General features: G+C 41.7%; 3 protein-coding genes and 1 long non-coding RNA gene across 35 annotated transcripts in view; 1 reads left to right on the top strand and 3 right to left on the bottom strand.

The window, feature by feature from the left end:
* Positions 1 to 10,045, bottom strand: part of LARP4 (La ribonucleoprotein 4) — a 176,112-nt gene extending 166,067 nt beyond the window's left edge. For 12 of the 19 annotated variants that reach the window (XM_084955638.1, XM_084955654.1, XM_084955631.1 and 9 more), the window contains exon 1: positions 9,866 to 10,045. The gene's annotated coding sequence lies outside the window, so the exon portion shown is untranslated. Of the gene's footprint in view, positions 1 to 8,999; positions 9,105 to 9,865 lie in introns of all 19 variants that reach the window. The other 7 variants (XM_084955634.1, XM_084955656.1, XM_084955657.1 and 4 more) reach the window with 1 other exon arrangement.
* On the bottom strand, positions 1,437 to 8,110 carry KIAA1586 (KIAA1586 ortholog). Its single transcript, XM_084957830.1, is given in 6 exon segments — positions 1,437 to 1,495; positions 1,498 to 1,539; positions 1,542 to 1,750; positions 1,752 to 1,867; positions 1,869 to 1,996; positions 8,098 to 8,110. Coding segments are annotated over 6 exon segments (567 nt in total).
* A 160-nt stretch (positions 10,046 to 10,205) lies between the features above and the next one.
* Positions 10,206 to 27,986, top strand: part of LIMA1 (LIM domain and actin binding 1) — a 102,150-nt gene continuing 84,369 nt past the window's right edge. For 7 of the 14 annotated variants that reach the window (XM_085024381.1, XM_085024379.1, XM_021090877.2 and 4 more), the window contains exons 1-2: positions 10,206 to 10,344; positions 10,762 to 10,838. The gene's annotated coding sequence lies outside the window, so the exon portion shown is untranslated. 14 annotated transcript variants of the gene reach the window in all.
* LOC146403176 (uncharacterized) lies at positions 10,216 to 19,997 on the bottom strand. The gene is made up of 3 exons (XR_014803230.1): positions 19,645 to 19,997; positions 17,565 to 18,909; positions 10,216 to 11,541 (listed from the first exon to the last, which is right to left on the bottom strand). It is a non-coding gene; the product is annotated as an uncharacterized LOC146403176 (long non-coding RNA).

Genomic DNA, 27,986 nt, shown 5'->3' with positions numbered 1-27,986 from the left:
GAACCACAGTAGTGACAAGGCCAGATCCTTAACCCACTGCACCATTAGGGAACTACCCAGTTTAAATAATCTTTTTTTTTTTTTGTCTTTTTTTAGGGCCACATTTGCGGCATATGAAGTTCCCAGCCTAGAGGTCCAATCAGAGCTACAGCTGCTGGCCTAGGCCACAGCCAGAGCAATACTGGATCCGAGCTACATCTGCGACCTACAGGGTAGCTCATGAAAACGCCCGATCCTTAACCCACTGAGAAAGGCCAAGGATCAGGAGTTCCTGTCGTGGCGCAGTGGTTAATGAATCCGACTAGGAACCATGAGGTTGCGGGTTCAATCCCTGCCCCTTGCTCAGTGGGTTAACGATCCAGCGTTGCCGTGAGCTGTGGTGTAGGTCGCAGACGCGGCTCGGATCCTGCGTTGCTGTGGCTCTGGCGTAGGCTGGCAGCTACAGCTCCGATTAGACCCCTAGCCTGGGAACCTCCATATGCCGCAGGAGTGGCCCAAGAAATGGCAAAAAGACAAAAAAAAAAAAAAAAAAAAAAAAAAAAAAAGGCCAAGGATCAAATCTGTGTCCTCATGGATACTAGTCAGGTTTGTTACTGCAGAGCCACAACAACTCCCTAATAATCCTAATTTCAAGTTCTTTAGCTAGTTTCCAACTCAATTTTATTTTTATTGAATTAGTAATAAATAGAGGAAATTTTACTCAGAATATATTTACACGATTGACTTATTTTATTTCAGATACTAAACTGCAATTGATGACTTAGTGCCAAATAATGACTTCAGGAAAATTTTCTAACAAATTTGTAGCTACTCCAGACTTCCTTCCCGCTATTGTATAAGCACCATTGGAACAAAATGCAATTAAGTTTGCTTTCAAATATTATCAAAGTCACAATCATTTAAAGTAGACAATAATGTATTAGAAATACACTCTGTTGTGGCTAACACCAATTCTCTCTTTTTTTTTTTTTTTCTTTTTAAGGAGCCACACCTGCAGCACATGGAAGTTCTGGGGCCAGGGGTCGCATCAGCTGCAGCTGCCAGCTTATACCACAGCCACAGCAAAGCCAGATCTGAGCCACATCTGCGACCTACACCACAGCTCGTGGCAATGCCAGATCCTTAGCCCACTGAGCAAGGCCAGGGATCAAACTCGTGTCCTCATGGATACTAGTTGGGTTCTTAACCTGCTGAGCCACAATGGGAACTCCCAACCCCAATTCTCTCAAAGCAACAAATACCACTGCCAACATAGAAACTGATTCAGCTGTGTACTGGAGATAAATCACTAGGTGCTTTCCTTCAGAAATGTAGATGCCTGATGAATTATAGCACCTATTGGGCATTCTCTTCTATATATTGGCCAAGCCCACAGCATGCCAAAGCTCCTGGGCCAAGGATTGAACCCAAGCCAAAGCAGTGACAATGCTGAATCTTTAATCACTAGGACACCAGGGAACTCCCTCTTCTGTAATATTCTTAAATATCTTCACATAGTTTCTTTTGCAACATGGTCTGCTATTCCTCTTGCATTGTGCATGTTAACAATTGCTTGTACTTATTCTATTTTCCTTTTAATTTTATTGTTCCATCACTATCAGATACTCTGTGAAGAGTATCAAAAACTCCTATGGTAATATCAATATTTTTATTATATGGTTTATACACTAAGTTAGAAATTTAGTCACTGACTGATTCTTTTAACAAATCTTGAACTTGAGTACCATCTTCAGGAAAATCATATTCCTTTTTTTCTTTTCAGAAAAGTTTGCCTAGTTGCTTTATTAGTAACATTTGGGGTTACTCCATATGACCTCCTTTTCTTGGATCCAAGGACATGCTTTTCTGACATCCCTCCTAAATGTTGAAATATCAAAACAACCCTTATGTCCTAGTTTACATTCTTTTATTTCAAGCAATTTACACTGCTTTGAAAACATAAACACTTGCCTTTCATTCCAACAATCTAGAAGCACAAGGTTATCTACTTCCTTTGCTTAACATGATGGTGTTTCTTTTTTCTCTTTCTTTTTTATGGCCACATCTGCGGCAGCTGGAAGTTCCCGGACTAAGGGTTGAGATGGAGTTGCAGCTGAAGCCTAGGCCATAGCCACCGCAACACTGGATCCGAGCCCCATCTTCGACCTACACCGTGGCTTATGGCAATGCTGGATCCTTAACCCACTGAGTGAGGACAGGAATTGACTCCCATCCTCATAGAGACTACGTCGGGTCCTTAACCAACTGAGCCACAATTCTAACGTTTGATGGTGTTTCTTCAATGACTAGTTGTTTAACAATTTTGAAATTTGTTCCCACTAGCTTAGGTACACTATAATTTTCACTCCTATCATTTTCGTGTCTCTTTTAAACTTCTTCAGATTTAAAAAACTTAATAAGTCACTCTGTTACTTTGGCATTTTAGGGATCTGAATCTGAAAAATAATTCTAGGAGTTCCTGTTGTGGCACAGTGAAAAGGAATCCGACTAGGAACCATGAGGTTGCAGGTTCTATTCCTGGCCTCACTCAGTGGGTTAAGGATCCGGTGTTGCCCTGAGCTGTGGTGTAGGTTGCAGACTTGGCTAGCATCTGATGTTGTTGTGGCTGTGGCTAGGAGCTGTAGCTCTGATTCAAACCCTAGCCTGGGAACCTCCATATGCAGTGGGTGTGGCCCTAAAAAGCAAAATAAATAAATAAATAAATAATCCTATGTTAGTGAAATTCACAATACTACTTGGGAGTTAACATAAAATTTTTGTTAATTTTAATATGATTTTAGAAATAGCATAAATTTTATATCCTAATTGAAAAATTTTATCCTCACATGTAGCATATACAAATTCCTGAGCCAGGGATCCAATTCCAGCCACAGCTGCAACCTATGCCAAAGCTGCAGCAACATCAAATCCTTTAACGTACTGCGCCGCTGCACTCAGATTCTTAACCCACTGCACCACCGAGGGAAACTACTTAATTAAAAATTTTTTTACTACATTGGAATTAGCTAAACCAATATTTTGTACCCTGCTTACAAATGTAGAGCTGAGTAAAAATAAGTCACAGATAGTATTCTTAGCTCTGGCTTTAATTTTTTTAAGGCAAACTTCTAAGAATATGCTAATATTTGGTTTCATCTTTTAAAATGTGATATTTTGTTTCCATTACTTTAGAATAGGTATGCATCTGTGTTTTATATATATATATATACCTGTCATGTATATTGGCATATAATAAATATTCATATATAAAATGTGTATACATATGTCCATTTTACATCAACTGCATTTTTTCAAAAAACTTTTGACCCTCCTCACCTATTTCTCCCCCATCCTTTGCTCTGGCAACCATCTAATCTGTTTCTATTTCTTTTTCTTTTTAGAGTTGCACCTGTGGCACATGGATGTTCCCAGATTAGGGGTCAAATTGGAGCTGCAGCTGGAGCCTATGCAACTCGAGATCCAAGCTGCATCTGCAACCTATGCAGCAGCTTGCAGCAATGCTGGATACTTAACTGCTGGGCCACAACAGGAACTCCTATTTTTCCTTTCCTTTTCTTTTCTTTTTTTTTTGGCTGCTTTCCCAGGCCAGAGAGTGAACCTGTGCCACAGCGGTGACCTGAGCTGCTGTAGTGACAATGCTAGATCCTTAACACTGTGCCACAAGGTAACTCCCATCAGTCTGTTTTCTATATCTATGAGCTTTTATTTTTTTTTTTGTCTTGTCTTTTCTAGGGCTGCTTCCTGCGGCATATGGAGGTTCCCAGGCTAGGGGTCTAACTGGAGCTGTAGCCGCTGGCCTACACCATAGCCACAGCAATGTGGGATCCGAGCTGTGTCTGCGACCTACACCACAGCTCACAGCAACCTGTGGGATTGAACCCGAAACCTCATGGTTCCCAGTCGGATTTGTTAACCACTGCGCCATGATAGGAACTCCGAGCTTTTTGTTTTTTTAAAGATCACATATAAGAGAGATTTATGGTATTTGTCATTCTCTGACTTATTTCACTTGGCATAATGCCTTTAAGTTTCATCCATATAATTACAAATAGCAAGATGTCATTATTTTTTATGGTTGCATGATATTCCCTGTATGTATACCACATTTCTTTATCTATTCATCCATTGATCAACACTTAGATTGTTTCTGTATCTTAGTTTTTGTAAACAATGCTGCAACGAACATGAGGGTGCATGTCTTTTTGAGTCAGTGTTTTCATTTTCTTTGGATAATTATCTCAAAGTGGAATTGCTGTATCATATGGTAGGTCTATTTTTAATTTTTTGAGAAATTTCCTTACTATTTTCCACAGTGGCTTCATCAATTTTCATTCCCACTAACAGTTCACAATGGTTCCCTCCCTTTTCTCCACATCTTCACCATCACTTTTTATTTCTTGTCTTTTTGATAATAAACATTCTAAACAGGTGTAAGGTGATTTTGTGGTTTTGATTTACATTTCCCTGGTGACGAATGCTGTTGAGCATCTTTTCATGTACCTGCTTATATTCTGTATGTCTTTTATTGAAAAATGTCTATTCAAATCTTCTACCCATTTTTTTTTTTGCTATTAAATTTTGAGTTCTTTGCATACTTTGGATATTAGCTCCTTATCAAGTATATTATTTACAAATATCTCTCATTCAGTAGGTTAACTTTTCATTTTGTTGATGGTCTCCTTTGCTGTGCAGAGCTTTACAGTATGATGTAGTTTCACTTATTTATTTTTGCTTTTGTTGCCTTTTCTTTTTTCTTTTTTTTCTTTTTTAAGGGCACACCCTCGGCATATGGAGATTCCCAGGCTAGGGGTCGAATCAAAGCTGCAGCTGCTGGCCTATACCACAGCCACAGCAACGCAGGATCCGAACTGTGTATGTGACCTACACCACAGCTCGTGGCAACGCCAGATCCTTAACCCACTGAGTAAGGCCAGGGATCACACCCACAACCTCATGGATCCCTAAGTCGGATTCATTTCCACTGCACCACAACGAGAACTCCCTGTTGCTTTTGCTTTTAGTGTCAGATTCAAAAAATCATCACCAGATCTCTGTCAAGGAGCTTACTGCCTATGCTTTCTTTTAGTCTTATGGTTTCAGGTTTTACATTCAAGTTTTTTATCCCTTTGAGTTAATTTTTGCTTATGGTGTTAAGATAGTGGTCAGTTTCCCATTATTCACTATTCCCATCATTTCACCATTTATTGAAGAAAATATCCTTTCTCCATCACATATTTTTGGCTCCTCTGTCATAAGTTAATTGACCATATATGTGTGGGTTTATTTCTGGGCTCTCTATTCTGTTCCATTTGTCAATGTGTCTGTTTTTAGGCCAAAGCCATACTGTTTTAATTAAAATAGCTTTATAATATAAAGTCAGGAACTGTGATGCCTCCAACTTTGTTCTTCTTTCTCAAGATTGGTTTGGCTATTTAGGGTTTTTTGTGGTTCCATTCAAACTTCAGGGTTCTGTATTTTTTTTTTTTTTTTTTTTTTTTTTTTTTTTTTTTTTTTTTGGTCTTTTTGCTATTTCTTTGGGCCGCTTCTGCGGCATATGGAGGTTCCCAGGCTAGGGGTCTAATCGGAGCCATAGCCACCGGCCTACGCCAGAGCCACAGCAACACGTGCCCCGAGCTGCGTCTGCAACCTACACCACAGCTCACGGCAATGCCGGATCGTTAACCCACTGAGCAAGGGCAGGGACCGAACCCGCAACCTCATGGTTCCTAGTCAGATTCGTTAACCACTGCGCCACGACGGGAACTCCCAGGGTTCTGTATTTTTGATCTGTATCAAATGTGTTCTGCGTCTTTGAAAAATGCCATTGGGATTCTGATAAGGATGACACTGAGTCTGAAGATTGCTTTGGGTTGTATGGACATTTTAACAATATTGATTTTTCTAATCCATTAGCTTGGAATACTTTTCATTTATCTGTGTCTTCTTTCATTCCTTTCATTAATGTCTTATAGTTTTCAATATATAGGGTTTTTTTTTTACCTCACTGATTAAATTTATTCCTAGGTATTTTATTCCTTTTGATGCAGCTGTAAACAGGTTTTCTTCATTCCCCCCCCTTTGTCTTCTGTCTTTTTAGGGCCACATCTATGGCATATGGAGGTTTCCAGGCTAGGGGTCAAATCAGAGCTGTAGCCGCTGGCCTATGCCACAGCCACAGCAATACCAGATCGGAGCCGTGTTTGTGACCTACACCACAGCTCATGGTAATGCCAGATCTTTAACCCATCAATCGAGGCCAGGGATCAAACATGTGTCTTGGATATTAGTCAGATTCATTTCTGGTGAGCCGTGTGGGAACTGCTTCTTTTTTTTCTTTCTTTCTTTTTTTTTTTTTTTTTTTTTTTTTCTGTCTTTTTAGGGCCACACATGTGGCACACAGAGGTTCCCAGGCTAGGGGTTGAATCGGAGCTATAGCTGTCAGCCTACACCACAGCCACAGCAACACAGGATCTGAGCCACGGCCTCATGGATGCTAGTCAGAATCATTTCCCCTGAGCCACGACAGGAACTCCTTTTCTCTTTCTAATAGTCCATTGCTAGTGTACAGAAACACAACAGACTTTGTGTATTGATTTTGCATCCTGCAACTTTACTGAACTCAAGTATTCTAACTGTTTTTTTGGTTTGTTGTTTTTTGTTTGTTTTGTTTAATGGAGTCTTTAGCATGAATTTTATTTCATTTTATTTTTTCGTCTTTACCTTTTTTAGGGCTGCTTCCCACGGCATATGGAGGTTCCCAGGCTAGAGGTCTATTCCGAGCTGTAGCCGCCGGCCTACGCCAGAGCCATAGCAACTCGGGATCCAAGCCGAGTCTGCAACCTACACCACAGCTCACAGCAATGCCAGATCCTTAACCCACTGAGCAAGGCCAGGGATTGAACCCAAAACCTCATGGTTCCTAGTTGAATTTGTTAACCACTGAGCCACGACAGGAACTCCTAGCATGAATTTTAAACTAAAATACTTACCATACTCTTTGGTCTCTATCTATACCATCAATGCGACTTGCTATTTCTTAAATATTTACTATCAGTTTTGATTAATGCTTTTTCCAACAATATTTCACAAAGTCAGACTCTGGATAAATACTTGACTGCAATTTGACTCTACAACAACAACACAAAATGTTCACATGATTCCCAAAGAATTTAGTTCAGACGTGACAGTTGGTTGGTATTTTTGTTCAATTAACTAATAAGGCAAAAAAGTTAAGCAGTGAAAAGGTACGTTAGAACCCCATTCATATATCAATGACATGAGCAAATATTTTGTTGAATTGGATAAAAGTTTTTGAATACTGGAAGAATATTTCTCTAAATTTTTGTGCTACTCACAATGTCAAGGCCACAGATTTAATTTGCCTGCTAAATTTAATTCTGTATTATTACATTATTAACATCTTCTCCTCCAGCCTATTGCCTTTTTTTGTAAATAAAGGTTTATTAGAACATGGCCATGCCCCACTTTTTTTGGGGGTGGGGTCTTTTCTTCTTTTCGCCTTTTCTAGGGCCACTCCCACGGCATATGGAGGTTCCCAGGCTAGGGGTCCAATGGGAGCTGTAGCCGCCGGCCTATGCCAGAGCCACAGCAAGGTGGGATCTGAGCCGCATCCGCAACCTACACCACAGCTCACGCAACACTGGATCTTTAACCCACTGAGCAAGGCCATGGATCGAACCCACAACCTCATGGTTCCTAGTTGGATTCATTAACCACTGGGCCATGAAGGGAATTTCTCCATGCCCCACTTTTAATGTAAGAGTTGAGTAGTTGTGACAAAGATCGTATGTATGCCTTAAATATTTACTAACTGGCTGTTTACAGAAAAAGTTACAAACACTTGGTTTAGAAAATATACAAAACAATAAACCAAGCCCTGATTTGTAGAATTTGCCAATTTCCACGGTGTAAATACTCCTACTGCAGTCAAAGTCATGCTACAAATGTGACAGAAATAGTAGAGTTGGGAAGAAATGCATACAACATTGTATAGTATTTCTATCACACAGATACAAGACAATCTTAAGAGTAATTAGTAAAATGAAGGAAAAAAGTGACATTTTGAGTATTTATTACCTGCTTTTAACATATTTGCTAACTTATACAATTTATGTAATTTTTTTTTTGGCTGCATCCACAGCATACAAAAGTTTCTGGGCCAGGGATGGAACCTGAGTCACAGCAGTGACCTGAGCCACAGCAGTGACCTGAGCCACAGCAGTGACAATGCTGGATTCTCAACTGCTAGGCCACCATGGAACTCCTAATTTATATAATTAGGGGAGGGGGCATGCTCACTGCATACGAAAGTTCCTGGGCCAGGGATTAAACCTGTGCCACAGCCAGCAATCTGAACCGGTGCAGCGACAATGCTGGATCTTTAACCTGCAGAGTCACATAGGAACTCCTTTAAAATATGTAATTGTTTTCTTTCTTTCCTTTTTTTTTTTTTTTTTTTTGCCTTTTAGGGCTGCACCTGCTGCATATGGAAGTTCCCAGGCTAGATGTCGAATTGGAGCTGCAGCTGCCAGGCCAGCTGCAGCCACAGCAACTCCAGATCTGAGCTGCATCTGCGACCTACACGAGCTCATGGTAAGCCCGGACCTTTAACCCACTGAGTGAGGCCAGAGATTGAACCCGCATCTTCATGGACACTAGTCAGGCTCTTAATGTGCTGAGTCATGACAGGTACTCCTATGCAATTTTTAATAGTGTTTATGCTCAATAACTGGCTCATAGAATCCTCCTAAATGTAGCAATCCACCTCACAAATTTGTAAACCAACTATGGTGTACTACTAGCTCTTATTTTCAAAGGGCACTAAGGGAGGCTCCGGAAGAGCAAACAGTAGTTTGCTTAGCTGGTAAGTGGCTGAGTAAAGATCTAAATCTAGGTCTAAAATTCTTTGTGGAGAATAAAGGCCTTTATTGACTTGATTTTTAAAAAGGGGAGGTATATATTAAAGGAACTCCACATACCACCGTATATATTTGCTAGGGCTCTCTAACAAAACCGGCAGGCAGCATGGGAATTAAAGAGTCTTGATGCTTGATTCCTATCCGGAATCAGTCTGGGCTGGATATCTGAAAGAATAAGGAAACAACTGGACTACCCATCATCTGTCGCTGGAAATTTCTTATTAGAAATCTTTCTTAAGGAGTTCCCATTGTAGCTCAGTGGAAAGGAATCTGACTAGTATCCATGCGGATGCAGGTTAGATCACTGGCCTCGCTCTCTGGGTTAAAGATCTAGCATTGCCGTGGGCTGTGTTGTAGGTCGCAGATGCGGCTTGTATCCCAAGTTGTTGTGGCTGTGGCTAGGCCCACAGCTGCAGCTCGATGTGACCCCTAGCCTCAGAACCTCCATATTCCGTGTGTGGCCCTAAGAAAAAAACCCCTCCCCTAATTGCTTTAGGAAGTGTAAATACAGCCATTTACCACCACCATCCCCTTATAGTACTTATCAACCTACATGAATTCGAAAAGCTTCAGAAAACTTGTGGTTTAAAACCATACCACACTTGAGGTGCAGAAGGAAAAGACACTATCAAAGGGCACTGATGCAACTGCACGTACCAGGGGGAAATTTGGGGGCAGGATGGCCAAGTGCTAGGCCTCTTGACTCTAAAGCCTTTGAGCACTGCTCTTAGTGAAGAAATAAGGTTAGAGATGCTGGAGAACTTGCAGATCTGCCCTTGTCCAATCCCTTCCTTTATATGAAGAAACTCAGCTCTAGGGAGGCGAAGCGACTTGAACGTCAAGCGGGTCGAGTTAGGATTAATTTATAGTTCTTTACACCACACCAAAAGGCCTCCTCTAAAACACCCTCCCTGCACAGAACTTACCCCGAAAGCACCAGGAACCTGGCTGGGGACTGGCCTATACTTGAACCTAGGAAAAACTTCCTAGCCGCTCTTGAGTCAAACTGCGGTAACTCTGAGTCACTGCTCAAGCCAAAGTACAAAGGCCCAGAGCCCTAGGCCATAAAACAGCGCGGATGCCTCAGAGAAATTCCAGCGCGAGCCCCGGAAAAGCAGCCACGCCCCTCAGAACGCCGGCGCGCGGGGCGACGCGAGCAGCCGCGAAGGCAAGACACGCAGCCGGCGGAGCGCGCACGCTCGCCCCTAGGCCGCACGGGAGGCGGGCTGACGGGCGCGCCCCCGCGGCGGTGGGCGGGGTCGGGGCGGGGCTCTGAGCCGGACCGGGGCGGGGCCGCAGGGAGCTGTAGGTGCTGCGGCTAGGTCGCGACAGGTGCGCGAGGCAGAGCGCCAGGGACCCGTGGCAGGGCTGGTAGCAGCTCGGAGAAAAGACCGCTTTTAGCCAGGTAAGAGTCTTCCCTCGCCACATCCTCCACAGCCGGAGAGTGCGCAGAGATCCCGGGTTCCCTCCACACCCTCTTTCTCCCGCGACTTCTGGGGTGGGGGGAACACAAGGAGCGTGAACCCCTCCCCCTCAAGAAAGAGAGTGGAGGAGCTGCTGGTCCTTTCCTCTCTTCAGGGTAGTACGCTGAGGGGTTGGGAGTAATTAAGTAGATCTGAGGCTTTGCTGCTTGAAGACAGGAGCTCATAGGACCCCCCCACCCCCACCCCGCCCCGCCCCGCCCCGCTTCCATCAGGAACACTTCTAACTATATACTTTTTTGGTGTGGTAGAGGAAGGTGGCAGCTCATCAATAATACAAAACAGTCTCTCAGGGAAATATTCTAATAATTCAGCCTTTCTTTTCTATTCTTCATTTTCAGCCATTCTCTCCCTCTTCGATTTTTCTCCCCTTCCATTCTGCCAGTTGGACTCTGTAAGAAACTTACACCTTTTTGAGGTATGTTGAGAGTATAGCAGTTCTTGCAGCTGGATATGTCACCCCAGAATCGCTATCATGTATATATCTCTGGCACCTGTCAATACGTGGGTGTTAATATAAGGTAATTGTACACCTCTGGCTACACCTACTAAGCCTAAAGTTGTAGGTGCTAGGGGCTAACCATCTGGCACACTTCCTTACCTCCTTACTGGTGCTTAGGACCCTGGTGAGAGATATTTGAAGTACTATTGTCTTTCACCTAATTCCAGCTTTTGAAAGTCTGCATAATCCAGATGGTTCTATTGACTTGACTTTTCAAGTTAGTTAAAAGTGCTTAGGGAGTTATCAGTCTTTTAGACAGTGACCTTTTGTAAGGGGAGGAGTCTTTTTTTTTTTTTTTTTTGCGTTAGGCATTCTTTCTTTTGCTCTTGATTTAAGTGGCTAAATGGAATACTTTTCTTCTGCATAGTTACTAATACTATTCACAAATAATAAGTATTTTAGGATCCATGAAATAATGCTTTCTTCTGAGCCCTGATGTAGACACAAAGGAAAATGACCCTCAACAAGCATTTCCTCAGTTCCTGTGGAGGTTCAACCTAGATGAAGGATGACCATATTTTAGGTAGACCTTCAAAAATATGTGTATGCATATATATATTTACTTGTTTTCCATTGGCAGAACAACACATAGCATGGTGCTAGATAATCACTTTAAGAACTTATTTCAGGAGTTCCCATCGTGGCTCAGCGGAAACGAATCTGACTAGCATCCATGAGGATGCAGGTTTGATCCCTGGACTCGCTCAGTGGATTAAGGATCCAGCCTTGCCGTGAGCTGTGGTGTAGGTTGCAGTAGCTACAGCTCCGATTGGATCCCTAGCCTGGGAACCTCCATATGCCCTGGGTGCTGCCCTAAAAAGACTGAAAAAGGTGGCGGGGGGGGGGGGACTTATTTCATTTTTTGGAGAAAATATTCAGTGCCTCTTGTAATGTCAGTCTTGTGGATTCAATGTTCTAAATGTTCTTACTATGAAAGAGCTTAAAGTCAAATGGGTTAGGGAGGTCAATAGATACACTTAGAGTATTAATGATGTCAGTGCTGTGCTAGACATCAACCCAGAGTGCTGTAGGAGCAGAGAACACAGTTTAAAAAAAAAAAAATCCCTCTTCTTTTCCTTAAAAACAAAATAAAATCAACAACAGCAAAAACCTTTGAGCAGTAGTGAGTGATTGTCTTCAGTCCATGTATTTGCATCACTTAACATTCTTTGCCTTGTGTTCTGCCAATACTATGGCCTTTTGATAATGGGATTAGGATTTATTAATCCTGTGCAGTTTAGCAAATAAATTGGCAGAGCTAGTTTCTCAGTTCTGTATTGGGCCTGGAAGTGTTGTTATCATGTAGTCCCTGAACTCTAGAACCTCTGGGGAAGAGAATAGTGTATTGGCAACACTGGCAAAGCAGGGTCATTTTGTAAAAATTGCTCTACTGTATCACTTTGTTTAACTTTGTACATTCAGGTTTTGTTCCAGATTCTGGTAAAGGTGGGCCAAATTTTAACCCTCTAATAATTCTAAGAAGAGAAAGCTTCAGAAGTGAAAACAGTTCTATTAACAGCATATCTTGATGATAGAGGATACTTAAATGCTTCCTAAGGTACCCTCAGAATGTTTTTTTTTTCTTTATTGCTTTCTTCCTTTTTCTTTTCTTTTCTTTCTTTTTGGGGAGCAGGGTGGAGAAAGTCAGACATGCTTGAAGATTCTTTGCAGAGTTTTAATGATCTGAAGTCTGTGGTAGTCTTGAGTGCTCATCATACCTACTGTGCACCAGGGTTCTAGTATACAGAGGATGAGCGAGACACTGTCCTTTCTACATGCTTATATATATATATTTTGTCTTTTTAGGGCTGCACCCATGGCATATGGAGGTTCCCAGGCTAGGGGTCCAATCAGAGCTGTAGGTGCCAACTTACGCCAGAGCCACAGCAACACCACATCCAAGCCGAGTCTGAGACCTACATCGTAGCTCATGGCAACACTGGATCCTTAACCCACTGAGCAAGGCCAGGGATTGAACCCACAACCTCATGGTTCCTAGTCGGATTCATTTCTGCTGCACCACGACGGGAACTCCCCTATATTTTTTATTTTTTGAATAGAGATTTTGAGTTAATAATACAGATGATGGTTGTTTCATTTGGCGGTTTGAGCCATGGTACCTAGTGAACACATTTCTTTGGCATTTCTTTCTGTTCACATTCTAGGCAAGTGGTCCTACCAGGAATTTTTAGAAAGGCAGTAGGATTTACTTATATTCTGCATATCTCAATGATTTTGTTGTTCACTTCTAATGTTCTCAAGTACAAATTTGAATTATTGTTCTTCTTAGGGATTCAAGTATCTGGATTTCCTCTGGTATTTTTCAGCAATTACCTTAGAGCCGCTATACCAGAAAGGTTCATCAAAGACATATACACAACACAGACACAAAAGATTGTAGAGAGTCTGGGAGATCATTAGACATCTTTGCCATAAAAGGCCACTTGACCACAAGTTGGGAGAATTTGTCATTATTTATGTTGACAGCAAAACTAGTTTCAGGCATTCTTAATTCCATACACTCAGAAATAGATGACTTTCACTGAGACGGAATTGTACTTTTTTGGCAGATGAGAAAATGTGTGACTTGGTTCTTAAGTCAGGTATTTCCATAAGAAAAGGCTTTTTTTTTTTTTTTAAGATTGCTATGGTCTTTCACGGTATGTTTTTTGATAGGAAATTAAAGCACTTTATTTTGGATTGCTTACAGTAATCTCCAGTTGATGTTAAATTACTTAACGCAGACTCTCAAGGTTCTTTAGTAACAAATGAGTGGTTGTAAACTGAGTAGTTCCTACTTGATGGTTGTGGAATTGAGATTCTGTGGTAAATGGTTGGTAGGACCATACTGACCTGTTTATTCTGTGGCTGGATGCAAAGTCCTTGAGACTTAGTCAAGTTATTGTGCTAACACAGACTTCTCATAAAAAGGATGAAGTTTGACCTAACAAGCAATCCATTATTTGGCATGTCGAATGATTTCCTTATATTCGAAAATGTTTCTAGAGACTTCACATGTCCAGTCATAAGAAGGTAGCATGGGGAGTTCCCGTGGTGGTGCAGTGCAAATGAATCTGACTAGGAACCATAAGGTTGTGGGTTCGATCCCTGGCCTCACTCAGTGGGTTAAGGATCCAGTGATGCTGTGAGCTGTGGTGTAGGTCACAGATGCGGCTCAGGTCACAAACGCGGCTCAGATCTTGCGTTGCCGTGGCTGTATTGTAGGCCGGCAGCTGTAGCTCCGATTAGACCCCTAGCCTGGGAACCTCCACATGCTGTGGGTGTGGTCCTAAAAAGCGGGGGGGGGGGGAACCCCAAAAAACAAAAAAGCAAACAAACAAAAAAGAAGGTAACATGACACTATGAAATTTTACATTCTTCCTGTTTAAAGAGTTCCTTCCTCCCTCCCTTTCTTCTACTGCGCCAGAGGGCATGGAGTCCCCGGCCAGGGCCTAAACTACAGCTGCAGCAACACTGAATCTGGACTGGAGATTGAACCTGTGTTGTAGCACTGCAGGGATGCCACCAATCCTGTTGAGCCACACTGAGAACTCCAAGAATTTTTCTTTTTTTTTTGTCTTTTTAGGGCTGCGCCCATGGCACATGGAGGTTCCCAGGCCAGGGGTCCAATTGGAGCTGTAGCCGCTGGCCTACACCACAGCCACAGCAATGCCATATCCAAGCCATGTCTGTGACTCATGCCACAGCTCACAGCAACACTGGATCCTTAACTCACTGACCGAGGCCAGGGATCAAACCTGCATCCTCATGGATTCTAGTCAGATTTGTTTCTGCTGAGCCACAATGGAACTCCCAAGAATTTCTTTTTTTTTTTTTTTTTTTTTTTTTTTTTTCCTTTTCTAGGGCTGCGCCTGAGGCATATGGAGGTTCCCAGGCTAGGGGTCTAATCGAAGCTGGAGCCACCGGCCTATGCCAGAGCCACAGCAACTCGGGATCCGAGCCTCGTCAGTGACCTACACCACAGCTCAAGGCAACGCCGGATCCTTAACCCACTGAACAAGGCCAGGGATCGAACCCACATCCTCATGGTCCCTAGTTGGATTCGTTAACCACTGAGCCACTACAGGAATTCCAACTCCCAAGAATTTCTTAATAATATTCTCTAAAATTAAGAACGTTCATTTTTAGGAAAAAGAAGTAGTTTTTTTTACCTTTTTTTTTTTGCTTTTTAGGGCTGCACCTGTGGCGTGTGGAGGTTCCCAGGCTAGGGGTCCAATCAGAGCTGTAGCCACTGTCCCACACCACAGCCACAGCAATGCAGATCTGAGCCGAGTCTGTGACCTACACCACAGCTCACAGCATCACTGGATCCTTAACCCACTGAGCAAGGCCAGGCATCGAACCTTCAACCTCATGCTTACTAGTCAGATTCATTTCCGCTGCACCATGACGGGAACTCCTCTTTTTTGTGCTTTTGGTAACAAGTGTGGAACTACTGTTTCCATTATTTATCCCATCACAGAGCTCACTGTATGGAAACTTTATAACCCCTCAAATATGGTTTTTCTTGTTTACTGAAATATTGACAATTTTTGTTTTATTACCCACAGATTAGTAATCTTAGTATGTATTAGGTCTTTACTTGGTCTTAGATTTCCAGAATATTTTTCCCCCACAAACTGAAACTTAAGCAAATAATTTAAGCATAAGACTTTTATCTTTCTTTCTTTCCTTTTTTCTTAAAAAAAAAAAAGTTTTTAACAGTCAATTTGATTGGACAGGTAACATTTGCTCAAATTTGGCTTCCACCTCCAGCACTAGAGGAAACCAATCTGTTCATGCATCGTACCCAACAACCAACAATTTCCCTCTAATGGCCCTGTCACTGGCCTTCTCCTCACCACTTGGCCGCATTTGCCCAAGGAGACAACTAATTTTTCTGATTCTTCCTTTCCTGTGGCTTTATTTATTTATTTATTTTTGTCATGCCCTCGATATACGGCAGTTCCTGGGCCAGGGATTGAATCTGAGCAGAAGGTGCAACCTACGCCACAGCTGTGGCAACAGCAGATCCTTTAACCCACTGTGCTGAGCTGGGAATTGAACCCACGCCTCTGCAGTAACCTGAGCCACACCAGTTGGATTCCTTAACCCACTGTGACACAGTGGGAACTCCTCATGTGGCTTTCTTGATGTAAGCCTAGTTCTCCATCTGACCACTTCCCTCCATGCTCCTTCAGTAATTTACAGTGGTTTTGCCCCTTAAATGCAGGTGTTTACCATGGCCCTGTCTATCATCCTGTTGTCCCTATGCTCTCTCCCTGAGCAATCTGATCTATTTCCATGACTTCAACTAACACCTCCATGTGAGTGATTTACAAGTTAGTTTTTAAAGCCTTTTTTCATTATATGAGTATAATTCTGGTTTTATCTTCACATGCATACATATGTACACATTTTGAAAATAAGAATTATGTGTGCTAATTTAGAAAACCTGGAAAAAAAAATTATGCAGAAGACAAAATATTCCAGAATCTGTTCTGGAGAAGAGTACTATTGGGTGTAATTTTGTTCACAGTATCAAAATTATTTGAAATTATCTTAATGATGTTTAATACCCCATTGTATCAATATTGAAGAATTTAACTGTGCACTTGGGCGTTTTGATTTTTACTTTATTAATAAGTGAAAAAATTGAGAACAAATTTATGCATAAATCTTTGTACAAGTCATTCATTATTTCCTTAGGTTAGAGTCCTAGAAGTCTAATTACTGGGTCAAAGGGCATGAAAATTAAAAAATATTGCTGTCAAATTGCTTTTTCATAAAGGCAGGATTAATTTCTCACCTATAGTGATTGTGAATGACTATCTTAGTACATTCTTCATAACCTTGGACCTCATGTTTTATCTTTACTAATTTGCTAAGTGAAAGTGATTTAATTTGTATTTCTTTAATTACTCGTGAGAATGGACATTTTTTCATATTTCCATTTCTGTGAGTTGTCTTTTGGTTAATCTGTTGCCAGATTTTTTTTTTTTTTTTTTTTTTTGGTGGGTCTTTTTGTCTTTTTAGAGCTGCACCCATGGCATAAGGAGGTTCCCAGGCTAGGGGTCCAATCAGAGCTGTAGCCACTGGCCCACGCCACAACCACAGCAATGCCAGATCTGAGCAGTGTCTGCAACCTACGCCATGGCTCACAGCAACGCTGGATCCCTAACCCACTGAGCAAGGCCAGGGATCGAATCCACAACCTAATGGTTCCTAGTTGGATTCACTTCCACTGAGCCGCGATGGGAACTACCCCCCCCCTTTTTTTTCTTTCTTTTTTTTTTTTTTAGTGTGTTCCCAGTTTTAAATGGGAACAGATTTTTGGTTTTTTGTTTGGAGCTCTTTCACTTATTTTGGGGCTTTGTAGGAGGGAGTACAGGTTTGCTTTTGTTTTTGTCTTTTTAGGGCTGCACCTGCAGCATATGGAGGTTCCCAGGCTAGGGGTTGAATCAGAGCTGTAGCCACTGGCCCACACCACAGCCACAGCAACGCCAGATCCAAGCCACCTCTGTGACCTACACCACAGTTCACGGCAATGCCGGATCCTCAACCCACTGATCGAGACCAGGGATTGAACCCGTGTCCTCATGGATGCTAGTCGGGTTCGTTCCGCTGAGCCACGATGGGAACTCCAGGTACAGGTTTTTATTAGGCCAAACCAAATGAGTGGCGCGATGAAGTGAAAAGTGTATAGATGTTGAAACTGTAGTGTTTTAAATGTCCATTGTTTTGAGAAATCCAGAGCTTGTGTTGGATGGAAGAGGACTGAAAAATGAAAAGGGTGCTGGCTTTCCAGTCAGGATTCTCAGCTTGTCTCAGAATCAACCACTTTGATGATCTTGAGCAAGTAATTCATCCTCTCGGAGCCTCATCTGTAAAATGAGAAGACTGGGCTATTGATCTCAAAGTCTATACAACTTCTGTGCTGAAAGAGAGACTTATGAGCCATTGCTTACTAGACATTGTACAATGATTTTCTTCCCATTCCTAACCCTTCATTCATTTTAGTTTCCCTGGGGGTAGCAAAGCTTAGTGGAGCTTGGGGGCAATTTAATGTATTTGTGTCCTCAAGACAATAGAAGTTACAACAGTTGGTATTTCTAGGCACTCCCATAGACTGATACTTGGCAACCTGGTAAAGTGTGTCAAAGGAGCCCTTCTGATCTATGTCGTCATCTCTAGAGCATGAAAAGCAAATCTCTTTATGACAAGATGTTTAAGTTGCCAAGCCTAAGGTTATTTAGTAACTTCCCCTATTCCATACAGAAACTCTTTGTAATGTTTTTCATCTTTGTGATTTGCTCTTCATTCTAAGAAAAAAAATTCTTCCGTGGTCAAATGTTTAGTTGTTTTAATTTTGTATATGGTATATTGTTACATATCTGTAGATCTTTTTCTTTGGAATTTGCTCAGTGGGTTAAGTATCTGGCCTTGCCGTGAGCTGCGGTGTAGGTCACAGACACAGCTTGGATCTGGCATGGCTGTGGCTGTGGTGTAGGCTGGCAGCTGTAGCTCCGATTAGACCCATAGCCTGGGAACCTCCATATGCCATGGGGGCAGCCCTAAAAAGCAAAACAAAAAAAAAGGAATTTCTTTTGTTGCTGTTATGTTTAGGAGTCTTTTGCCCTCCAGAGACGGATTAAGTATTCACTTTGACTTCCTTTTAATTTTTATGGTTTTATTTTTTGTGGGGGTGGCTTGCCCATGGCCTGTGGGAAGTTCCCCTCCCAGGGGGAACCTATGTCACAGCAGCGACTTAAGCTGCTGCAGTGACAATGCCAGATCCTTAATCCACTGTGCCATAAGGGAACTCCTGGTTTTACTTTTTATATCCTTTAATTTGTCTTGAATTTAACTTTGGAACACCTAACCAGTATGTTTAGTGCCTTTGCATATCTTCTGAGACCCAGGTCCATACTTTCAACACCTGGTAGACCATATGGACCCGCCCTCTGCAGCCGGCACCTGTGTCCCCCTAGTCTCCCTAAGGATGAAACTTGAAGTTGTCTTGAACACTTTAGTCCATCTCTCCTCCCACATTTAACCACCACATTTGGTTATTCTACCCCAACAGTGATAATGGCTCTTTGTTTTTTTGGTCTTTTTAGGGCTGCCCGCTGCATATTTGAGGCTCCCAGGCTAGGGGTCGAATTGGAGCTATAGCTGCCAGCCGACCTCACAGCCACAGCAACAGAGGATCCAAGCCATGTCTGCAACCTACACCACAGCTCACAGCAATGCCAGATTGAACCTGCAACCTCATGGTTCCTAGTCAGGTTCGTTTCCACTGCTCCACGATGGGTACTCCTGATAATGGCTCCTTTATAGATCTTCTTATTCATATTCCCCCCGCCCCTTGTAAAAGAGTCCTTGAATAATCCTTAGAGTTGGCTTCAGAGTTGTCATTAAAAAAAACAAACAAACAAACAAAGAAAAAACACACTGATTTTCAAAGTATGGTTTCCTGATTATCTGTTTTAGAATCACCTGGGGGTATTGGTTTAAAAAGGAGATTTTTAGGAGTTCCTGTCTTGGCACAGTGGAAGCGAATCTGACTAGGAACCACGAGGTTGCGGGTTCAATCCCTGGCCTCACTCAGTGGGTTGAGGACCCGGCGTTGCCATGAGCTGTGGTATAGGTCGCAGACTCGGCCTGGATCCCACATTGCTGTGGCTATGGTGTAGGCTGGCGGCTACAGTTCCAGTTATACCCCTAGCCTGGGAACCTCCATATGCCACAGGTGTGGCCCTGAAAAGAAAAAAGACAAAAAAGGAGTTCCCGTCGTGGCGCAGTGGTTAACGAATCCGACTAGGAACCATGAGGTTGCGGGTTCGGTCCCTGCCCTTGCTCAGTGGGTTAACGATCCGGCGTTGCCGTGAGCTGTGGTGTAGGTTGCAGATGTGGCTCAGATCCCGCGTTGCTGTGGCTCTGGCGTAGGCCGGTGGCTACAGCTCCGATTCAACCCCTAGCCTGGGAACCTCCATATGCCGCGGGAGCGGCCCAAGAAATAGCAACAGCAGCAACAACAACAACGACAAAAGACAAAAAAAAAAAAAAAAAAAAGATTTTTAGGGCCCACCTAGACTTACACATCAGTGTGTGTGTGTGTGTGTGTGATGTGGGAATTAACAAGTACCTGAAGAGATTCTTTTGTATGCTTAAGGGGAACCAAGCCCAAGAAAATCAAGTCTACATTTCTGTGCATGCCATTCAAGACCCCAACTCCCACACCCTGGCAGCCTATTTTTCCAGGCTTATCTCCCACATCACTACCCACCCACCTGGCCCTGTAGCCATACAATGATTCACAGTTTCCTGGACCCACCCTGTGCTTTCCTGCCTCTGTGCCTTTGCTCATGCAGCTCCCACAGCCTCAGGCTCCTCCTCCTCCCCCCCTTTCTGCTTAAATCCTTTTCCTCAAGAGCTCAAATAAAATGCTACTAAAAAACAAACAAACAAACAAAAACTCTTTTCTAATTTCTTATGTTTGAATCAGCGGCTCCCTCCCTAGTCTTCACTTAGCGCTTTATTTTTACTCCATTTTTTTACCTTAATGCTGTCACTGTTTATGAGTTATTGCTTCCTTAAAATATTATAAACCTTCTAAGTGGGAGAACCTTGCCCTTCCTTTTCACTTAAAAAAAATTTTTTTTTTTATTTTTCTTTTTTGGGCGCCCTGTGGCAAATAGAGTTCCCAGGCCATAGATCAGATCTGAGCCACAGTTGCAGCAATGCCAGATCCTTAACCCACTGTGCCTGGCCAATGATCAAACATGCACCCCAGTGATGCAGAGATGCTGCCAATCCTGCTGTGCCATGGCGGGCACTCCTTTTCGCTTTGTAGTAATTTTATGTGTATATATACGATAAGCAATTAAATCTTCATAGAATATTTTAAATAATCTAATCTTTCAAGCACTATTATATAACAGTGTTTGACTTCACACTTTAAATAAAATTAAAATTAAATTAAAATTAAAATCTTCCACCATTCCTTGTAAATCCTTATTTAAATTGGCTGCCATTCATCTCTGTCATTGTTTCATACTTCGCACTCACTCCTAGCCATATTATGGCCTCTGGGCCTTTGCATTTGCTATTTCCATTGCCTAGAAAACTCCCCATTAACTTCTCTTCACCTGGCTGGCTGCCTGTCTCCTCATCATTCAGGTTTCGGCTCAAATATCCTTCACGCAAAGAGGCCTTCCCTGCCTCCTTTCCTACCACCACTCCAGTTACTTTCTTTATGTTCCTTCACAGCACTAATCACAGTGTTTAATTGTCCAGCTTCCCCAGTGGAATGGAAGTTTCATGAGAGTTGAGACCTTGTCTGTCACTTTTAATTTTGTATCTGTCACAAATAGAGCACTGCTTGGCACCTGGTAAGTGCCCAGTAAATATTTGTTGAATGGATGAATCAGCCTTGAAAATAGACTTCTCATTTTAACAAGTCTTGTTTGGATTTGCAATCTTAAGTTTTGTTTTGTTTTGTTTTTTAAGTGGACAACAGCAGAGATCGTTCCATCAGGGTTCAAATCAGGTAGCAGTCTCTGAGGATTTCTGAAGGTAGCAGGACAAAGGTTTGAATACCACGATAAGCAGGATTCAGTTCCATCTGAGGGCAGGTTTTCCAAGGTGTTCCCAGGATCCAGGCCACTATTTTACTACCACCGTCAGCATCTACTTTCATGGTCATTACTGCTGGCCAATACTAGTCTATTAGCTCTCATTATATTTTTAAAAGTAAGTATAGCAAAACCTACTGATTTGAAGAAAGCAACCAGAAGCTTTCTTCCGCTTTCCTTCTCTGGGAGAAAAATAAAGCTACCCAGAATCCTCAAGGAAAGGTAAAATTATTTTCATTAAACATACTAAGTGCCCTGAAATAGGACAGTGTATTGATTAGAAAGATTTTTAGCAACAGTGATAAACAAGGAGCTTCCTAACATCTAGTGGAACCAGAAAATGTAAATAATCTGTTCTTTTTATTTATTTTTTTCAGTCTTTTTAGGGCCGCACTCGTGGCATATGGAGGTTCCCAGGCTAGGGGTCGAATCAAAGCTGTAGCTCCTGGCCACAGCCATAGCAACACCAGATCCGTGCCCACATCTCTGACTTACACCACAGCTCACGGCAACACCGGATCCTTAACCCACTGAGTGAGCCCAGGGATCATGGATACTGATCAGATTCATTTCCACTGAGCCAGAATGGGAACTCCTAACTAATCTGTTCTAATTTTGTTCCTGTTTTTCTTTGTTGGGTAGTCTAATTTTTAAATTCCATTATTTTTTTCTTGAAAGTGGCTTGAAATTTTGTTGAAAATCATAATAGTGTTATAGCAGTTTATACTTTTCCAAGTAATTATACTTTCTTTTATTCTCTCATTTAATCCTCATAACCATCCCTTGTGAATTACTATCTGTTTTTGAGGTGAAGAAACAGACATAACCAAAGAAATGCATTGACTTTCCCGTGGCAACTAAAAGACCACTACTCAGTAAATGCCTCTCAATGGCTTTTTTTTTAAACAGTGCCATAATTTTGTGTAATTTTTAGACAGTAAACATTAAGGAGTTCTCGTTGTGGTGCTGTGGAAATGAATCCAACTATTATCCATGAGGTTGCAGGTGTAATCCCTGGCCTCACTCAGTGGGTTAAGGATCTGGCGTTGCCATGAGATGTGGTGTAGGTTGCAGACAAGACTTGGATCCTGAGTTGCTGTGGCTGTGGCATAGGCCAGCAGCTGAAGCTCCAATTCAACCACTAACCTGGGAATTTCCATATTCCTCTGGTGCGGCCCTCAAAAAAAACAAACAAAAAGAAGGTAAATGTTAAAATGTAATTAAATCATTAACATTAATATATTTGTAACTAGTCCTTAAGAAATAAGATACACAACATTCATTCAAATAAGTCGCAAAATTTTGTCACTTCTGTGGCTATGTGATTTGGTAATTCTCTATGTAACTAGCTTCAGCTATGCTTGTGCTTGATTAAAGCATTGTTCTGGGTTAGCTTCTCAGATTTTTACAGAAAGAAGAGATTAGAGAACTTGCCTAGAGAAGAGTCACTTTCACTTTTTAATTCTCCTGCTTGATGGGATTGGTTAAATTGATCTGAACCGGCTTTTCAGATTGAGCAAGTCCTGAAAAAAACACATCATCTAAAATTTCAGATAAGAAGAATGGAAGCCAGGCTCTTCCTGAAAATGACCAGGAGTGAAACTAAGAAGCCCTGTATTTGGAGAAAACTTGATTAATTATTAAGGACAAAAAAAACGGTATAAGGAGGTTATATCTTTAACAGAAGCAGCCTTCATAAAATAAGTGTATATGTTTCTTCTGCTTCGACCTTGTAAAGAAAACTCTTTAATTAGCCACTTTGTCTTAATTAAGCATGTAGTTGGCAAGACCTGTGAGCATGTAGTTTATAGGCAGATATTCAATTATGTAGGTGGGCCTTTGTCAAGATATGTGGCAGCTGAAAACTAGCATAATACTGGTTTTGATTCATATATTAGATATGTACCAGGAACTGCTGATATTATCTGATGCATCTGATGTTAAGTATGAAAGGCTACAGAAGTTAAAGGAGGAACATGCTATTCAGAGTAAATCTATGCTTTGTCTAATGGCTTTAGTAAATGCTTTGTCTAGCGGCTTCAGTCAACTATAAATTTTTACATTCTTTTTTCATATAACTATACCTTTCTCTACTTTTCACTTTAAATTTTAAGTTATTGATATAATTATCTGTTTGTGTTTGTGTGTGTGTGTGTGTGTGTTTGGTTGGTTTTTGACAGAGATTTTCCTTGCTATGTGTGAAAAAATACTGGAAAAAAACCTTAATGCATTGGACTATGTCCTTACAATGAGTTAATTATAAACCAGAGGGGGAGAAGAGCCTAATAAATAACAAATTAGATTTGATGGAAGAGGTAGAATTCAGCTTGGATTAGAGCTGGTAATTCCTTAATTTAAAGGAAAAAAGGAGTTCCTGCTGTGGTGCAGAGGTTAAGGACCTGGTGTTGTTGTAGCTGTGGCTTGGATTTGATCCATGGCGCAAGAATTTCCATAAGCCGCAGGTGTAGCCAGAAAAAAATTTTTTTAATTTAAAAAAATGAAAGAAGTTCTTGGGTGGTTCTTCCTGACCTAAAAATGCTATATACAGAAGTCATTTTGTAAAGGCTGTAATTGGAGTTTCCTCTTTTGCCTGTTTAAATAAGCTTTGTGAAGATTACCACAATTATGTAAAAAGCTAATTTGGGTTTCAGAAGTACAAGAAGATAAAATATTCAAATGATGACTAGAGTAATAGAAGCATGTTGGAAGGAGATAGTTATATCATCTTCAACTTAAAGTTTTTATAGAGGTGTTGAGAGCACCTAAAATTTGGCCCTTTCAAAGTAAAATTTGACAGAGATTTAGACTTTTTGGTACAGGGAAACCGTGTCAGGGTTTTGAGCAGCTATAGTGTTCCTGGTAGTCACTACCAGCTCCTCAGAGAGACATTAGGGATGTTTGTTTTGCTGATTTAACAAAGCTAAGTTGACTGTGAAGTACAGTGCGCATTGGAACTGCATTTCGGGTTTATCGTCTCTGCTTCGGGTCATTTTGTTTCCATCCCAGCCTCCTAAAAAATGAGTAAGAGCTGGAGTTCCCGGGTGGCTCAGCGAGTCGAGGATCTGGTATTTTCCCTGCTGTAGTGCAGGCTTGATCCCCGGCCCGGGGAACTTTCATATGCTGTGGGCATGACCAAAAGAAATAACAAGAGCTAACATTTATTTAACCTCTCTGGGCCTCAGTTTCTTCACCTACAAAGTGGGACAGTACAATTCTGTGTTACTGTGAGGATCAATAAAGTTTATATTTGCAGAACAATTAAAACAGTATTCAACACATGGTAAAGAGTCAGTAAACGTTAGCTACTTTTATTACCACCACGCTAGCATTATTTACTAAGCACTTATTTTAGCACTGAGCTAAAGGACATTTTAGAGATGATGAGATTAAGGCTTAGGGTGGTTTTTCCAATGTTACTCAATAGATAAGTGACAGACTCAAAACATGGACCTGAGCTGAAAGGAGCTGGGGCAGAGTTGACTTAGAGGTGAAACAGGCTGGGGCACGTTCAATTTCTCTTTTAAGTTTTGAGATACTTAGGATTAGACTGTCCCAGGCCACCCCGAGACACAGGGAGGATGTGGTTTGCAGTAAATCCTTAGAGCCATGGACATTAGGGTCTGTCAAACTGTTCCAGATCCTGGCTTTGCCACTTACTTAGCTGTGTTACCTTGAGCAAGTTGTTTAACCTTTCTGAGCCTCTTTCTTCCTCTGAAAGACAAGAATATATGTTTCATGGTATCATAAGGATTAAGTGAATAAGATCAAATGGAATGAATTGCTTTGCATATAACTGATCCCCAGGCTTATGCAAATTGGCTCAAACTTACCTGATATGACACGTCTGTCTAGATGGTAGTTGATTAGTGTCTATGTCTGCCTCCCTGCTCTGACCTAATGACCTTGGGATCAAGCCAAATCTACTATCCCAAGCTGTTTTTACATTGGAATCATAGGGGGCCCTTTTCAGAAAAATTAGGCATGTTTGGACACCACATGAGAGATTCAGATTCCAGAGATGATGCTGGTATTCAAAACACCCTTCACCCAACAGCCCTCCCACCCCCACCCACACACACCTAAGAAGCCTTAGACTGGCTAGTTGAGGGTGGCAGCTGAAGCACAGCCACAGAGAGTGATGCTAATGCCTGGATAGCCGCATAGTGTCAGCCGGGCTTCTCACAGGGTTATGCTCTGGTGGGAATATTAACGAGCAGTCAAGGGGTGGGTGCCCTACAGAAGAGAACTCTGCAGAGATGAAGATCTCATCTGTGTAGTCAAGCAACATTTCCATTTAGAAAGAATATTAATGAGATCTGGATAGGAATCAGACACCAGGAAAGACAGCTGCTGTGAGAGGCAATTTGAATTGTACAAGGAGTTACACATGATATTCAGAAGGTCCTTGTGCACATTTAAAAAGTAATTAAGTTGTAGAGATAATAAACAATTTATAAATGACTTTTTAAAAATAAATGTAGTTTCAAAAATAAATGTATTAAGTGGCCAATATCCATTTAAAAAATGTTCAACCTTCCTTATGATTAAAAGAACAAAAACTAGGTGTTCTCTTGTAGCTCAGCAGGTTAAGGATCTGGCGTTATCACTGCTGTGGCACGGGTTTGATCCCTGGCCCAGGAACTTTCATATGCCTCGGCATGACCAAAAAAATAAAATAAAATAAAAACTAAAACAATAATATACTGTTTTTCACATATCTAGCAGATGGGAAAAAATGATTAATAATGCTCAGTATCGATAAGGACATGGGAGAATAGACTTTCTCATATAGTTAATGGCTCAAGTTTTTGATGCAGAAGTAATGTATAAATTGATGCAACTTTTTTTTTGGAACAGTTGGAAATGTCTATTAAAAATTTTAATATGGGAGTTCCTGTCGTGGCGCAGTGGTTAACAAATCCGACTAGGAACCATGAGGTTGAGGGTTCGGTCCCTGCCCTTGCTCAGTGGGTTAACGATCCGGCATTGCCGTGAGCTGTGGTGTAGGTTGCAGATGCGGCTCGGATCCCGCGTTGCTGTGGCTCTGGCGTAGGCCGGTGGCTACAGCTCCGATTCAACCCCTAGCCTGGGAACCTCCATATGCCGCGGGAGCAGCCCAAGAAATAGCAACAACAACAACAACAAAAGACAAAAGACAAAAAAATAAAAAATAAAATAAAATATAATAAAATTTCAGTGTTTTGAAGAGACCACTAATTTCTTTTCAACTAGTGTTACTACCTCCAATATATATTATAAAGAGTAATTTTTGCACTATAAGAAGTCAGACAGCTGAAGCAAAAATTGCTTTTATGTATTTTTTTTTATCAGAGCCTTATGGACTTGTTCTGACAGTATGACATGTAAACTAAGCCAAGCCCGAGTATGTGTCCTGTTAACTAAACCTTTAGAATAATGTTTATTCAATGCATCTTAGACACAGAGGTTTATGAGGACTGACAAGATCTGGCTCTGACTTCAAGCAATGTGCCAGGCATGGTATGCATTTATTATCTCTTATTTTTAGAACATCCCCGGAGGGTAGGTTCTCATCCTCATTTTACATAGAAGAAAAGGGTAGTACCCAGAGGTCACTATGCAGCTGGTTAACACTAGAATCAGCATTCAAGGCAGCTGGTGTTTCTGTGATACTGCCCTGCCTCCAAATAGCCATTGTGTGAGGGTGGGTACAGTGAGCCCTGTATGGGGGGCACCCTGAGACGTCTCAGGGACCTCAGTGATCTTCTATCATCCAGTCTAGTGACTTTTAAATAACAGTTTTATGAAAATGTAATTCATATACCATACAATTTACCTATTTCAAGTATGCCATTCACTGGTTTGTGGTGTGTGTGTATGTGTGTGTGTGTGTGTGTGTGTGTGTGTGTAGTGTGTGTGTGTCTTTTCTAGAGCCACACCCATGGCATGTGGAGGTTCCCAGGCTAGGGGTTGAATCGGAGCTGTCCCCACTGGCCTACACCACAGCCACAGCAACGCGGGATCCTTAACCCACTGAGCAAGGTCAGGGATCAAACCCACAACCTCATGGTTCCATGATTCGTTAACCACTTAGCCACCACGGGAACTCCTGGTTTGTGGTATATTAACGGAGTTGTGCAGCCGTCACCATCATCCATTTTACAACATTTTCATCACTTCCTGGAAAAGCCCTGTACTGTTAGCACCCCTCAGTGCTAAGCCAGCACTAGTCTACCTCCTGTTTCTATAGATTTGCTTAGTCTAGGCATCTCGCATAAATAGAACCAAACAATATGTAATCTGTCGGGACTGGTTTCTTTCACTTGGCATAATTTTTTTCAGGGTTCGTCCGTGTTGGGACATGTATCAGTACTTCATTCCTTTTCACGGCTGAATGACATCCTTCGTATGGATAAACCGTGTTTTGTTTATCCGTTCATCAGTTGAT

The sequence above is a fragment of the Sus scrofa genome, chromosome 5 (assembly GCF_054392235.1).
Source record: "Sus scrofa isolate SSC_HxYL_T2T_F1_AM1 chromosome 5, Sscrofa_HxYL_maternal_Yorkshire_Landrace_v2.0, whole genome shotgun sequence".
NCBI classification, from domain to species: Eukaryota; Metazoa; Chordata; class Mammalia; order Artiodactyla; family Suidae; genus Sus; species Sus scrofa.
The sequence above is the reverse complement of the archived record's forward strand: the minus strand, read 5'-3'. Positions and strand labels throughout refer to the sequence as shown.